Source organism: Pyrus communis, chromosome 8 (assembly GCF_963583255.1).
Source record: "Pyrus communis chromosome 8, drPyrComm1.1, whole genome shotgun sequence".
Classification (NCBI taxonomy): domain Eukaryota; kingdom Viridiplantae; phylum Streptophyta; class Magnoliopsida; order Rosales; family Rosaceae; genus Pyrus; species Pyrus communis.
In genome coordinates this window covers 4,181,317-4,197,744 of record NC_084810.1, presented here as the reverse complement: position 1 = coordinate 4,197,744, position 16,428 = coordinate 4,181,317, and the positions used below count along the sequence as shown (strand labels likewise).

The 16,428-nt window shown below is 34.8% G+C and overlaps 1 protein-coding gene and 1 pseudogene across 1 annotated transcript; both read left to right on the top strand.

Annotated features, from left to right (window-relative positions):
- The first annotated feature begins 5,673 nt into the window (after positions 1-5,673).
- LOC137741542 (sodium/calcium exchanger NCL1-like) lies at positions 5,674-12,236 on the top strand (annotated as a pseudogene).
- An 848-nt stretch (positions 12,237-13,084) lies between these two features.
- Positions 13,085-15,162, top strand: LOC137743597 (uncharacterized protein At5g64816-like). Its single transcript, XM_068483523.1, has 2 exons — positions 13,085-13,201; positions 14,592-15,162. Exon 2 carries the CDS (start codon positions 14,626-14,628, stop codon positions 15,001-15,003), a length of 378 nt encoding a protein of 125 aa, XP_068339624.1. The 5' UTR covers positions 13,085-13,201; positions 14,592-14,625; the 3' UTR covers positions 15,004-15,162.
- Positions 15,163-16,428: the final 1,266 nt, after the last annotated feature.

The window sequence follows — 16,428 nt, the reverse complement described above, 5'->3', positions numbered from 1 at the left end:
ATAAGGTTTTCAGATAATTATCATAAAGTTGTAGTTTCATCGATTTTAGTCTGGGTTCGAAAAGGGATTGGGATTGATTATTTTGTTGTGCGTTTGCTGCTTAATGCTCTGTTTGCTTGTATTTCTTCTGGTTTATGCTTAAATACTAGTAGTTCATTTATATTGATAAGTTATAAGATGCACACTGAGGAGTTGTGTTGAGTTTTTGAAGATTTGAAAGTTGCCCAACACATGTTCGATGAAATGCCCCAATAAACATTGGTGCTGCATGTATTTTGCTTGGGCGGGTAAGGCTTATGAAAGGCCTGTTTTACACCAATTTTTAACAAAATAAACGAGAGAAAAATTAAGCAATTAATAACAATGGAGAGGACAGTAATATATCTTCTTTGGTGTAAATAAGAAGTTGTAGAATAGGTTGTTTTTTGCTTTTCTTCTCTACTACTTGGCTAAATAGGAATTCCCTGGTCCATTTAGTTTTTCAACATTGATTGATATATAATTTTACATTTTGCATCAGTAATCTAGTGTGTATAGCTTAGTTTTCCAATTTATGTTTGTATGTATGACTTCATGGAAGGAGCTATTGTTGAGAGATGTACCCATGATGATATTACTGCTTCTATTCCCATTTTTGAGCACACTTCATTTTCTGAGTTGTGCAACCAGATTAGCTCAAGGTTCAGTGGTTTTGGTAGTTGGTTCATTTAACCTTACATATGCTATGAATGGATGCGCATGTTGTCTTTTGGAATGTGACATGGATGTGCGTGTATTGCACATGTCTGTAACGAAGGAGAATGCATATTTTGTTGATATATTGGTGAGCTTAAAAGAAGCAAATGAAATTGGCAATGCTAGTCAAGATATTCGTATTACAGAACCATTTTTGGCTGAAGGTGTAATGCACACCGATGGGAATGAGTTTTTGGGGAAATTTAAAACACCTAATGCTAAGATGTATTTATCGCATCCTTGGAAAAGCTATATTAGTCATGTTGGTCAGGATTATGAGGGTGGAGCGGATGAGTTCAGGCTTAAACTATGCAAGTATGCTGTTGAGAAGGGTTTTGAATTTGAGTATGTCGCAAATAAGCATAAAAGGATAACAGCTTCTTGCATTAAGAAAGATATTGAAGGTTGTCCGTGGCGTGTTCATGCATCTATATGCAGTGCTAATGACCATTTTGTTATCCGGACATTAAATAATCAACACACATGCACCGGTCGCATTCGAGAACGTAAAAGTGGGATGATGACCTCAAAGATTGTGTGTTCCATACTGGTTGAGCAAATTCGGTCCAATCCACACATTAAACCAATTCAGATAGTTGATGATTTCAAAAAGAATTATGGTTTGGATGTTTCCTATTACAATGCATGGTACGGAAAAGAGATGGCGATGACAATGATTCATGGTGATGACGTTTAATCTTACCAAATAATTGGTACGTTTGGATTAACACACCAATACTTCAGTAGCTTCTTATGTTTCAAAAATAAAAAACTTTACGTATCAAATGCCTGAAATGATCTAATTTAATATTAGTTCATGAACCAAACGATCAATATGAGTCAGTGTAACATTAAGTAACGTACCAAACTCCTGGTACATTACAAACACACATTGTATAACGTTTTTCCAGACCGATACGTTTCAAAAATAAAAAAAACTATACGTACCAAACGCCTGGAATGATCTAATTTAATATTATTTCATGAATCAAACTATCAATATCAGTCAGTGTAACATTAAGTAACATATCAAACACCTTGTACATTACAAATACACATTGTATAACGTTTTTCCAGACAGATACTTTTCAAAAGTAAAAAACTTTACGTACCAAACGCCTAGAATGATCTAATTTAATATTATTTCATGAATCAAACTATCAATATGAGCCATGATGTACCTGAAACATTTTTAGTCAAATAATTTGTACCATTATATATATAAAAATTCTAAGCTGCAAGATGTCCACACGAATCATATATATAGCACACTACACGATTCATAAATCCTAGGCAGCAAACGTACCAAAAGCTACCAATTAAAAATTGCGATCAACATAATGTCAGGATTATGCAGTTGGTATGAAATCTTGGTTACGGAACAACATAATGTTAGGATTATGCAGTGTTTTGATTGACTTTTTTTTTTTTTTTGGCAAGTACGGTGAAATGTGCCGATTCATTCAATTCTTGGATTAGGAAAGAAAGGCTTCTGAAACATAGTGTTTCCTAGTGTTTCTTCGCCTCAGTATCTTTCTCATACAGTCCCTCTACTACTCTATATTAGTCCCGCTGTCCAGGCGCATCACTGGCCATCCCCACGGTGCTTCTCAGCTTCAGAGAGTGGGGATAGACCTGGCGGTTTCGATCCTATCTGTGGCGTGGGCGGCAATTTTTGAAAGGTACTGAAGGAATTATGCGATACAGCAGGGATACGAGGCTAGTTTCTTAAGTGCAATGCCCAACCTAAGTGCAACGTACCAAATCATAGCCAACACACAAAAGATCAAAAGCCTTCGACTTCAAAAGATAATCAAAATCAACGCATCCAACTGATAATTTGAATAAAAATCAATAACTGGAACCTGAATACCAACGTCAACCTCAGTGCGGAAAGAAGGCTTCTGAAACTTATGGTACGTTCATAGGAAGAAAGAAAGTGCTGCTGGAAAATTGAATTCACTAGAGATAAATAACATTATTAATATCCTTCTTATATTCAACAATTAGTATTCTACTTGGATTAAAACTCTGAGGCATTAGTTAGCAAGAATCTAGGAGCCTTGCGTGCAGTTTGGCGTGAAGAAACTGGATACGGGAACACGAATGTTAAAGGCTATGGCAAATTACGTAATTTAGGTACATTACAATGGGTTAATTAAAATACACATGGCCCCAACATTGTAGGAGAATGTTTAATCAAATTGTTAAAATGAATAGATGTTTAATCTAAGAAGCCTAAAAATGAGGGGTCCATATCAAAACGCCCCATTTATTATTTTGGTTCATATTAGGATGCCTAGCAAGCCAAGAGTTGTCATACCGAGCATCTCCAAGAAAAACTCTAGATTTTGTTAAACTAGTAAGTGATAGTGTTAAAAAATTATTTTGGCTGCCTAATTTAATTTTTTATTTTCAACAACACTCTCAATTTTACAAATGTTATATATTTTATTATTAACAATTCAAAACCAATCCACTCATTTTCTAAAACAACCTTCCCTCTTCCTTTTCCCCTTGATCAAGGTTCCACCCTTGAGTTTTATTTTTAAAATATTTAGCAAGTGAATATTTGCTCTTTAAATTTAACGAGTGACTATTCATTTTGATATAATAGAAACTCTTTTATAGCATCTCCCGGAGATGAATTTTTTGAGTTGTCTCCTAGTTAATGCGAATGTATAAGAAATGAACATAAGAGAAAAGCCATATTGATCTAACTTCCTTACATTACTTATCTCTTAGTTTGATAACATTCTTTAGATTACATTATTATTTTGTCACATAATAGAAATAAAAGTGAATGCCAAATAAACTTTGCCCGTCTAATTTAACATAATCAGTATTCTTAAAATATTTCATCATATAGTTGACTTTTTGGACATGCATCTAAGAATTAAAACTAATATTCAAAACCAAATGCTACTTTCATCATATTAATTACTTGAGATCAATGCTTAAGAATTGTTGATTTGATTATTCTCATGTCACTATCATCCACCAATAGCGACTGATGTTTTTTTTTTTTTTTTTTTTTTTTTTGAGAAAAATAGCGACTGATGTATTGAAAGTTTGAAACTGAATTCCCCCCCCCCCCCCCCTCCCCACAACTGAAAATAATTATTTGAATTGAATTGGTATTTGAGAAATGCTAAATAAACTTTTTTAGAGTAGAACTTTTACTCTCTATAACCTCACAAGTTAACATTAATTTGTGTGACAATATTATAAACTATTATATCAAAACATGAAATAACAGAAAATTCATAAAAAAATCATAAACAAAAATAATAAAAACCTGCTTCAAAGAACTTGAATATATCAAATTGAATGACACTAGCGGCTCTTGGCTTCAAAGAAGTGCCACAGAGCAATAGGCTAAGTCTCTGAGAGGCCCATGTGTCATATAAAAGAGGATCCTCGCTGGATCCTCTTTGTGAGGATCTTGAAGATCTTTCAATTATATCCGTTCATCATATATCGTGTAGTCAGTTGTTATCATGTACTATTTATATTCAATTTTAAATAAAAAGAATTCCAACGACTTCTAACCACACGGTGTACGATGAACGAATGTGATTGGAGGGTACGGCGAGGATCCTCCAAGCCTCCGGATCCTCCTAGCCTCTTGGGTGTCATATAACGAAAATAACACTAACGTTGGGACCCAAGACAAGTGTCTGCATTTTCTTTGATGTATTTTGCTTTTGTAGTCTCAGTACAAATTATGTGTGAAAATTACAATATTAGAATCAAACTTTTAGGATTGACTACAATATTTGTTTATATTCAATACAATTATTTTTTGATCGAGAAGATAATTTTATTAAATACATGTAAATATTGTAGTTAAATACTAAATTTTGCACATGATAAAGAGCCCTTCATGCTTAGGTTGGATTTTAATGAATTTTTCTAGGGAGATTCACCGAGCAATTCTTCGATAGCAAAGCACTAGCTCCCAGTGCGACTTCATAAGAATCATGTGGTGAAATTTCAAAACTAGCACATGAATTATTTAAGTTGGGTGGCATTGTATATGTTGAATTGACACGTGAACTAATGAGCTTTGATATCGTGAAGGAAACTGAGATTCCATCTCAAAACCAATTAATAATAGAGACAGTGACTCAACATTTTATAACCCCTTGCAAAATTTCTTAGCTTTCAACGTGGGACATTTAGTTATATCATCAAACATTTATAATTATATATTGTACTAGCATAAAATATGGGTTCTCACACAATATGTATTAGAATGCATTTCCATTATATATGTAACTTGTATATACTATAAAATTATAAGGATACCCAAAACTTTTTTTTTATTTTTAATACAATGATATATTTACATTAAGAGTGTTGTATTTAGGTTGAGTCACATAATTGACCAGCCATAATAATAAATTTCGAATTCATGTCCATGACAATCAAACCTAAGTTGAGAAAAAACCACTCCACTGCAAGAGGAAAATAGAATAGTACAAATAAAAGTATGTATAATAACATTGAGGAAAATATCACATGTGGTCTAATATCTTAATGGATAGGGTGTTGAGTTTCTATTTATGCGTTATGCGTTCGAAACTCTTTATCCTCTAAATTAGTATAATAATTTCGATGTGCATCAAACGTGACAGCCAGCAAGGGCCATATGCTATCACAATAACCAGACTATAGGAAACATGGCGACCTGTAGTTGAATTTATTATTTTTTATGCTTATTTTTATGACAATTGGCTGCTTGGGTGTTTCTGATTTGGAATAAAGTCCCCAAAAATATCACCTAATCCACTAAAAAATCAACAATAAAATCATTGACCTTATTAATGCACATTGATCTTCCTAATACTTTTCTAAATTCATAACCTTGACAATTGACATAAAAAATATAAACTCATCAACTTCCACATATAAAAAATAAGAAAAAGAAAAACCGTTTCCATATCATCCTCTAGCTGTAGCTCCCCTTCATTTCAAGCAGACGAAGAAGAGAAGATCATCAATGAGCAACATCACGAAAACTGCAAATTGGGTTGTTTTGGTTCTTCTTGTAATAACAGTGGAAGTCAGAGGTCGTTCTTTTGGACTCAGTACTCGGAGTACTTCGTCTTCCCAATTGGTTTCAGATGGTACGGATCATGAATATCAAAATCAAAGCAGCGGCTCCCTCTTACTTCTCAAAGGAGTTGAGAATATCGAGTCCACAGAGTCGCCGTGCGAGCAGCTTTACGGGTTCTTGCCATGCTCCGACAGTGTTTTTGGGCATGTGTTTCTAATGGTGGTCTATGAGTACTTGTTGTTTCATGGTGAGTCGTATTTGGCGGCTGGAGGTGAACAGATTTTCAAGATATTGGGTCCTGGTGTGTTTGGTGCTAGTGCTTTTCATGTCATCGGTGCCCTTCCTGAGTCTCTATTACTTCTTGGTATGTTTGTATCTTCTTATATTCTTCTTAATTTCTATACACAATTTACAAGTTTTTTTCTTTGTTTTTGTTGTCACAAATCATAGATGATGAGATCTTCTAAATGTTCTTCTGTGTTTTTTTTCCTTTCCTTGATATTGTGAAAACTTTCCTGCACTCATTGCATAAAAGAGGTGTTCCACATTCATGATCATGTGCTACTCATCACAGGATGTAGCAAATGAATTGGATTTGATTTTTCATTAATGTACTACACACATTATTTAATTAAATATTATTTAACATGTCACGCCAGCTACTTGTATTAAAACTCAAACTATCTTATATATATTATATTATCAAAATGTTAATTAAATACTGAATGTATAGTGACTGTTAAATTTTTTATTTTATTTTTGATACTAACGATGTTTTACTTTTGGGAAGGAGATTTTCTAATCTAAAAGATCGAAAATTGGGTTAGGCCAAACAAATAGTCGGTTACTAACTAGGTATCAAACTCAACACATATAATACATCATCAATGTCCATATCACTAACAAATGAAGAAGAATACAGTTAGACTGTGGTATTAGTTGGTAGCTATAAAAATTCTTTGAATTTGTTGTTTAGGAATATAATTAGAGTATATAGCTGGACGCGAGGGATTCCAACTGCCAATATGGAAGACATTCTGATTTTAATTTGTAAGGTCGTCGAAGTTGATCTTGTACTTATTAATGTATCTACAACCTGGCAAAAACAAGAAAATATTAAGTGGTTAATAAATATAATCACAAGTTCTGACGATAATTGTATGCGATGTAGTTTAAGGAAGTGATTACTAAATGTTAATTAACCAGTAAGATAGCAGAGGGAAGAAAAAGCACATAAAGACCATACGCACACAAGACCACTCAAGTATATAAAAACATAAAAAGGATTAAAAGAATCAAACAACCAACAATTATATATATAACTAATCATATCACACTTACTGAAGTAATGCATTTGGAAGTTTCAGTTAATTAAACTCATTGATTTTCTTTCACTACTTATATTAAAATTGTACACATATGCAAATTGTAACTGTAATTTGATAATTCTGCACACAGCTTCTGGATTTTTTAACTCCAAGGAAGTCGCTCAGGAATATGTCTATATAGGAGTTGGGCTGTTGGCTGGATCATCAATTTTGAGCTTAACAATACTTTCGGGGACTTGTGTAATTGTCAGCAGCCAAGAATTTTCAGATCATCAAAGCTCTAAGGCTTCCAATGAGTCAGATTCATCACTTTTGTCATGGAAAAGACTGCCTGCATCATTGACAGGTCAGCCTTGTCACTATTTTTTACCTCGTACATCTGGATTTTTGGATGAGGATCCTCTTATCTATCATTTCATCTTACATGATGGGGTCAACTTTCATAAGATACTATTTGTGTTTAATTTTAAATAAAAAAAAATTATAAATGATTTCTGGCTAACAACGTGAGGATCCCTAGGATCGTAGGATCTTCACAAAGAGGATCCGGATGGGATCCAAATCCAAGATTTTTAAACCTAGGGGGCGTTTGTTTGCCCTCACTAACTCGGACTGGACTGGACTAGCTATTAGTCCAATACTGTGTTTGTTCCATGCTGGGACTAACATTAATGAGACTAAAGGGGACTAGCATGGACAAAACCCTTCACTAAGAGGTCTTAGTGAGACCCTCCAATAACCATGGGACTAGCTAAGACTATCCTCTATTTCTCGTCCTTGTCATGCTCAACGACCACTCCCGACAGACTCCTCATCATGGCTGGTCACCTAGATCAATCATTAACTTCCCGACTCTCTTTCAGATCCATTTCACAACCAACTTTCATATAAAATATACCAAATTGAAGCTGGGAGTGACAAGATTACGATTTTACTTGAATCGAGGCCAAAATGTGGTCGAATGTGGCCGGAAAATGGCCTGGAAGTCTCGGCCTGTTTGGGCTTCTTCAAATCCATGACAAATTCGAGCATGCAAAGCTAAGATCTCGGTCCAGGGATGGTGATGAATTTTTTGGCGGTGCTAACTTCATCCAATTTAATGAGGGTTGGCCAAAAAACACATCAGGAAACCTGCAACTCGTCGGGAAAATTGGAGCCGTGAGGTTCCGTTCGAACAACGCATAACTAGAGAGGGAGGGAGGACAGAGAAATAGAGACTGAAATCAATAAGGAGTTTGACCAGGAATGAGAAAGAGACATGAATTGAGAGGTCTGAGAGGAAAAAAAGAGGGAAAGGGTGGGATGATGAGAGAAGAGGAAAAGAGTGGGACGGAAATGGTAGGAAAAGATGAAGAAAAAGATAAGATCATAATAAAATATTAATAATTTATATATTAAATAAAATAATATTAGAATTTGTTATTATCTAGCTTCTTAGTCCAATACTGCACCAAACGCTTCACTAAGTTAGTCCAGTTTAGTCTAGTCTAAGCCAGTCCAGCTTAGTCCTTGAAGCTAATCCAGTCCGAAATAGTCCGGCGCAACAAACGCCCCCTATATCCACTATGTATTGGATTCCCTTGCCACATACCTGAAAACTTGGAGTCTTTTCTACTGTACACGGGTGTATGTGATGCTATGATTTTATATATGAACGGCTAAAAGCTTAGAATGGAATAGTTGAATCGAAATACGCAGTCATTCACTGAAGTGATACATCCCATATATAACTGGTGCGTTGTAGAATAGTTTTCAGAAATAAAAGTTTGTAGGAAATACAAAAAACAAAGCGTTATTCGCACTTCTTTGAAATGCTAAATAAATTGCTACCTTCAAACCTCTGGGATAAATTTCCTTCTTCAGAAGTGTGGGAGTTGCACCAGTGGTTCGTGAACTCCCCATTGAACAACAAGAGTTATAATAAAATGTGCTCTTGCATTACAAGATTGATAATTTCACACCGATCGCCTAGGTCTTCATCGAGTAATGTGGGAAGAGGTCCCAAGTTTTCATCCTCTCCTCATTTTTTTCTTCTCCTTTGAATTCATAGATTGTGGTATTACAACGGATTTAGAGACCAGCAGCCTTGCGAAGATAATGATTTGTTCAGCAGTACCATTTCTTATCATGCAAATGGCAAAAATCTTTCCATCCTCTTCCGGGGAACGCATCGCAATCTTGACTGCTCTCAGTGTTTCTTTTGTATTCTTATTATTGTACTTCATTTATCAGGTACGCATTCATGAATATCTCTATACATGAACTGATAATATTATTGCTGTTATATATATTAATGTCTTTGAAGTATTCATGTAAAATATTTACTGTTAAAACCTTACAGATCTTCCATCCCTGGGTTCAAAAAAGAAGATTAGAATTTGTGAAACATGGGCATTTGATTTCAAGCATTTTACAACACGTCCAAAAACATGCACTGGCGAGAGTCCTCACTGTAAAAGGGGCACCAAATATACCTGCTATAAGAAGGTAAGGTCTCACCGAATATTGCCCCATGGTGATAGTGGTAAAGTCTCCAACTTTGTTCACCAAACAATCCATCTTTTGCTCACCAAATAATGCCTTTGTCATAAGCATCTTATTTGATAGCAATAATTGAGTTTCAGACTGAGCCGAAGTTGAATAACTGACATACTTTATTTAGTGATCAAATGTGATAAGAGAATTAGCACTCGAAACTCTAAACGAGTGGAACTATAAGAGTGAAAATATACTAAGAGGAGCACATGGTAACAACTCCCCTTCAATAATTTTAGAACTGTTCTTTTGAATTCTATGAAGGTCCCCATATATTGTTTGATTGGTTACTAATTAAATATTGCAGGCTATTTGAGGAAGTAGACGAAGATGGTGACAATTATATATCGCTTACTGAAGTAAAAGAACTTCTTCGTGAAGTCAAATTCATATCAACAGAAGACGTGATGAAACAGTTTGATCTGGATCATGATGGGAAGATTAATAAAGATGAATTCATCAACGGCTTCACAAAATGGATTGAGGAGATCAGGTCAGTGAACAAAATACCGAAAGATCATTGGAGAACATATATGAGGTAACCCATCATCTACCTCCAAGTTGGCCCCAAAATTTTCATTTCTTCTTTCAATTCTTGAAAGTAGTTGCTTATTCGTTACAATCTGATCCTCCATCCCAAATGAGGCCTATATATATCATGCATGCCCGGATTATAGCTAGTAAGAATATTAACGTAATGCATCGAGTGAAAAAGATCATTTGCCTTTTTCATATCAATTTACGTTCATTCTCCTCAATAATTTACATCTGCTTCTATTGCTGAGCAGGTCTTTCAGCCTTGGATTGAAAATAGAAGACGAGAACGTGAAATGAAGAAGAATTTAATGTCAGAAGTACTAAGACATGTCCAAAGCAATTCACTTGGAAGCATTGTCACAAATGATGGCACGCCTGATATACCAAATATTAGAAGGTTAGGACTACAACTCGTCTAATTGAAGAGTAACGGTGCCCTTTTTGAAAGGGTACTGTAGACTAACCCAAAGGGGTCATGTAGACTAACCCTTTGGTTGCTATATGTACATAGTGATCTATTTTTATCTCTCACACATCCATCTCAATTTTTGGCCGTGGGATCTTTAATGAATTGAAAAAGATCAATAAGAAAAAAATTAACAAGTGTGTTGGAGGTAAAAAGGGGTGTGTGGATAGCATTACCCTATACATATATGGAACGAAGTTTTTCAGATTTATTTTATCAACGGAGGGAAGAGGAAACTTGGCACTTCTTTGAGCATTGGGGAAAGAGAAATACGGTGTTAATAGTATAACGTATATGTTAGTAGATGTAGTTTGTTAGTTTGACATACATTGTTGGTTTATATTTCATAACGTAACAGAGTTTAAACTTAGTACAGTATCGGAGCTTTGTTTGGTAGTCTAATATAACTATAAATAATCAGCATATAATATGTAGATGCGAGTAGTATTACTCTATATATGCTTTTTGCTGTGGTATTGAGTCTACTGACCACTCTCTTCAACATGGAAAAACAGGTTGTTTGAAAAGATTGATCTCGATGGAAATAATTGTATATCGCAATCAGAATTGAGAAAACTGATCGGAGATATCAAGTTTGGTAAGATTCCGGGAGACGTGGATGAATCAGTTGTAAAATTGATAGAAGAACTTGACACAAGTGGAGACCAGTTGATCAGTGAGGAAGAATTTGTTACTGGATTAACAAAATGGATAAACAAATCCAAAGATCAAGCTCCTCCGTCACTTGAATCCAAGGACGATATCTACCAAGTAAGCAACTCTGAGAACTATAAGGGAAAGGAATTGAATTGAACACCACTTGTATCCTTGTCTGCAAATTATCGTCTAACACAGTTTTCTGCACACGTATCAAATTGTAATAGTTTACATGAATACAACTGTTAAGATTAATTCTTCAAAATTATTATGCAGAGGACTTGGGATGAAGAGTACAGCAGTGGTGGAGCTGTCGACAAGTCAAAACGGGCTTGGATGAAAGCTATAACATATTTGGTTCTAGGGTTTGTTGTATTGGCTGTTTTAGCAGAACCTCTTATAGATAGTGTTCAGGATTTCTCCACAGCTGCAAGCATCCCTTCTTTCTTTGTATCATTTGTGCTAGTTCCCTTGGCAACCAATGCCAGACAAGCCGCTTCAGCAATTAAGGCAGCTTCAAGAAAAACACTAAGAACCACATCCTTGACATTTTCTGAGGTTTGTCATTGTGCCCAATTTTTTTATATTTTCTTTCTCAATTAGAAAATACCTAATTAATTGTGTTATTTTCATTATTTTACGTGGAACATATTTTATTTGGATGCAGATTTATGGTGGGGTGTTTATGAACAATGTTTTGGGATTTTCTGTGCTGCTAGCCATAATTTATGCTCGTGAAATGACTTGGGATTTTTCTGCTGAAGTTTTGGTAGTTTTAATTGTCTGCACTGTGATGGGTCTGATTGCAAGCTTCGTCTCCACCTTTTCCCTTTGGACATCATTCTTGGCTTACCCTCTATACCCAATTTCATTGCTTTTAGTCTATATTCTCAATGAAGTTCTCAATTACACTTGAATTAAACCCACCAAGGATGTAATATTTTTGTAAATTAGCAAGAACATGTCTTTGGAATTAATTGTTACATTCTTTGTTCTTTATAAAGGCCAATGTTTTCCCAATTTTTTGTTAGATTAGATTTAATGATGCATTAATAATTTTTGATATAAATGAATTTTTAGAACAAAAGTAGCTAGGATTTTCAAATAATGTACCCAAAATAACTTCATTGGACCATTTCATCAAGAACTTGGTGGGCAACTACCGATTCCTAACGACATTCATCAAAAGCTTATGGCAACGTCTGTCGACCACTACTATGATATGTGGAGGTTTGTCGAGGGTAGATATAGAAAACTAACGAGTAATGTCAAAGAATGCCAAAGCATGTCAACTGGGGCATTTCATTGAGAACTTGGTGTGCACAACTCAGACATTTCATCAAACACTTAGTACACATGATTGGATTGAAATTTGGATTTTTTTTGTATAAAAAAAAAATAATAATTATAACATCATAAGATAGTACAAATCAAACGTGAAAATCAAGAATTAAAGTTACATCTTTAAATAAATAAATAAATAAAGCTATTTAAAAACACTATCACGGAGCATAAAAAATAGCAAAAAAAAAATACAAAGCCCCCAAAAACATATAGATTATGATTTAGGTCTTTATTCATTACTTTTTGCATGTCATATGTTAAGTTTGTGTAAACTGAAAGTAAAGGAATGGTGGTAGAAGTTGGGCTTGGACTCTTCTGTATGTGGTAAATGGACCTTGAGCCCTCTTATTAGTTTCGTTTCTCTAAGCCTGAGGAGCCCAAGCCCAATTAGTACTGTTGAAAGTTAAAGACTTTTCACTGCTCAGGCACTTCCTCAGACGATCTTCACCTTCACGGCATTCGCAATCAACTCCAGAAGCTCTGCAACTCCACAAACGCCTGCAAATTTACTCCCATTCCAAATCTTCAAACCTTTCAGTGAGTTACTCTTTCATGTCTCGAAATTCTCAAGAAATTTGAATCAATTTACGTCCTTTCGGCTGAAATTGGTTTTAATTTTGTAATTGTAGATATTTCTCTGTATTTTTTTTTTTTTTTTTTAATGCAAAATTCTGATGCGGAAAGCCTTGATTCTTACTAGGATGGTGTTGGAGAGTTTGCGGTTTACTGTAATTCTTGAAGAAATGCCTTTTTTGAGTGTTTGAGACTCTAATTTTTCTGTTTACTTTTACTAAACCTAGGGTTTCATGTATTATACTATGCATTGTGATGATATTTAGGGTTTAGGGTTTAGGATGAAAAACGAGCTGTGTGGATTTTTTTCTTTATTTACTAGGTGCTGGTAACTGATCAATTTTGCAATAGTAAAGCGAATGAGAGGGAGAAAAAAATCCAATTCAGGGGCAATACAAAAGAGATATTGAGGACTTGAACATACTTGTTTTCGGTAACAAAAAACAAAAAATTGCGTAATTGTGCTTGAATTGGTTGTTTTACAAATTACTTCAACGGGGGTTTTTTTTTTTTTCCTTCAAATTACTTCATCTGGTAATGTCCTTGGTGACGTTGTTGTACTAAGAGTTGGCCAAAGAAATGTCTACTAGACATATTTAGGTATAGCAATGGAACCTGAGAGACATGCTTGTAATGTCTAAAATGTGCGAGTTACATTGTGCTTTTCAGCTCGATGCCCCGCTTGTGCAGTTGATTTTTCAATTGCAGCCGAACCTGTAACCCTGGAGCTGAAGCGGTTTTCCTTGCACTCTGCATTGCATTCTAAAACCAACTGTTGTTTTGATTCATATATCCCTTGGATTTTCATTTTATTCTAAAACCAACTGTTAGAGTAATATTTATAGTTGGAAGTTTTCACTAGTATGGAAAACAGCATGCTCAAATGTCATCTTAGGTGACGGCAATATTGTTGAACGTATTAAGAAAACGAAAATGCCTGATGGACACTCCGACATTCTTTTAGCTCTTTCCTGCTTTCCTTCTATTGTTTGTCTATCAGATGATATAAGTCCGCTTGGGTATGATCTCGTGTTAGGAACCGGATTACAGTAAATGTTGGACTAATGCTTGCATGTTTCTCTGTGGCCTTGTTTATGCGTGGGATTAATATATTTCGCTCTAGAACTTTGGTAGATGCATTTGTTGATATTGTATCTGCTACATGTGATTCGAGGATTGTCTCATGATGAACTGAACTTTCTCAACTTTTGTTATTATGTTATATGTTATATAACGTAACCCCATTCGTTATGCCAAAATAACGTGGAGAAGTTTACAAAGTATTGCATGACTGACATACCGATGATGATTTAAATCATTACCTAAGCTCGTTATATTTTTATTTTTGTATTAGCCTGCTGAAGAAGAGGTTGATCCCTGCATTTGTGATGGTGGAAGTGTGGTGGTCCCTATTAGCCGCTATCCCTGCTGTAGTTGCAGGACAAGCGTTTCGAGTGAAGAAAAGGCGTGGCGAAGAGCAGAGATTAAAGAGCGCTAGAGGGAGGGAGAAGAGTTCTGATGAGATTTTTGTCTGCGAAAGGGTATGCACGTCGAAGAGAATGCTGAAAAAGGTTGGTGCATTCTCAAAGGACCCTATTCCTGATACTTGTGTTACCGTCTGCGGTGTATCTGAGCTCGATGCGTGTGCTGATGCGTGTGCCCGCACTGTCTGCGTAAACCAACATCAAGTACCGAATTGGAACGACATCTGCCTTAGGAGATGCCAGAGTGAGTGTCTGAAACTCTCTTCTTCAAATCCTCTTTAAATGAGAAACAATGTATTTACAAGGGGAGGTTTTTTTATTTTTTCTAAATTATTATTATTATTAAATGAGAAACAATGTGTCAATTAGCTAGTTTAACTGAAGATAACATGTCTCTTAGTATTACGATCTAGTGATTTTGATGTTTGCTTATAAGTGAGATTTTTTGTTCGATTCTCGTCAAATGAAAATTTGAACTACATTATTTACGAACTCAATGTGAGATTAAACCAGCTCTCTTTTCTTAGTGTAGATAGTATCATTTATCTGAAAAAATAAAGATAAGCTTATATGATAACGAAAGGTTTTAATGATATTAATCATGAGGTTTGTACTCTAAAATAGTTTTTCAAGTACGTTAGGCAGACGTGTGTTAGGTTTCCATTGGAGTAGAATTCTCTTCGTTTTCTCTCTTCTTCTCTCTCCTTCTATTTAAATGATCACAGTTAAGCTACGTCAACATCGTATATTAATTTTTTTATAACAAAAGATAGATAAAATAAAAGAATGTGAGAAAAGAGAGAGAGAATCCTAATTCGTTTCCATTTTGGATTAGGATTCTTTTTCCTTCCATTCTTTTCTCTCACATTCTTTATTTTGTTTTTTCTTTTTTTTTTTATAAAAAATTAATATAAGATGTATAAAAAATTAATATAAGATTTTGATGTGATTTAACCGTAAGTAAGTATTGAAATAAGAAAGAAGAGAAGAGAAGAAAAAAAAAAAAAAAAAAAAAGAATCTTACTCCTTCCATGAATTTATGGAAATCTAAGACCCACGTAACACAAATCAGATCGAGTTGCTAAATCTGGTAGTCAATTACTTTGTCAGCAACAAGCCAATCTACTTCTGCATGCAGGCGACGTGGAGGCATTACTCCCTCATATCCCTACGAAAAAAGCGTTGCAACTGTCGGCAAGTGATCCAATCCGATCCAATCTAAGCAACATGCAAAGGATCTCTCAACTTTATTTTAATCAACAATAACTGCTCTCGTCCTCGATTTCGGGGTTTTAGTTTTTTAACCGTTGTGTCCTCGATGATTTTGGCTTTATTAATGATTAAACATGTTTAATATCGCATTTGCTCCGAGACACGAAACTTATATCTTAACTTTGACTCGTTGCATACCTTGATCCATTAATATTTGAATTGCATTCTCTGTCGCGGTTTGGTAAACAATCCAATGCAATTTAATTATAATTCAACTAGTGACGATGACAAGTAAAAAGTTCATATTCTCCAATCATTGGTAAGCAATTTGTTGTACGTATCATGAAAGAAAATTACAAAAATTATAGAAATCGAAGATTTTGATTAAAACTATTGTAAAAAATAAAATCTCGAGAAATGCCGCCGAACTTTTTAAAGTGAGACCTTTTTTAGACCTTTTTTTCTTCATAATTTTTTTGCATAATATTTTATAAT

Excerpts from the sequence above, each read along its gene's own strand:
- LOC137743597 (XM_068483523.1), top strand. The coding sequence starts at position 14,626 with ATGGTGGAAGTGTGGTGGTCCCTATTAGCCGCTATCCCTGCTGTAGTT.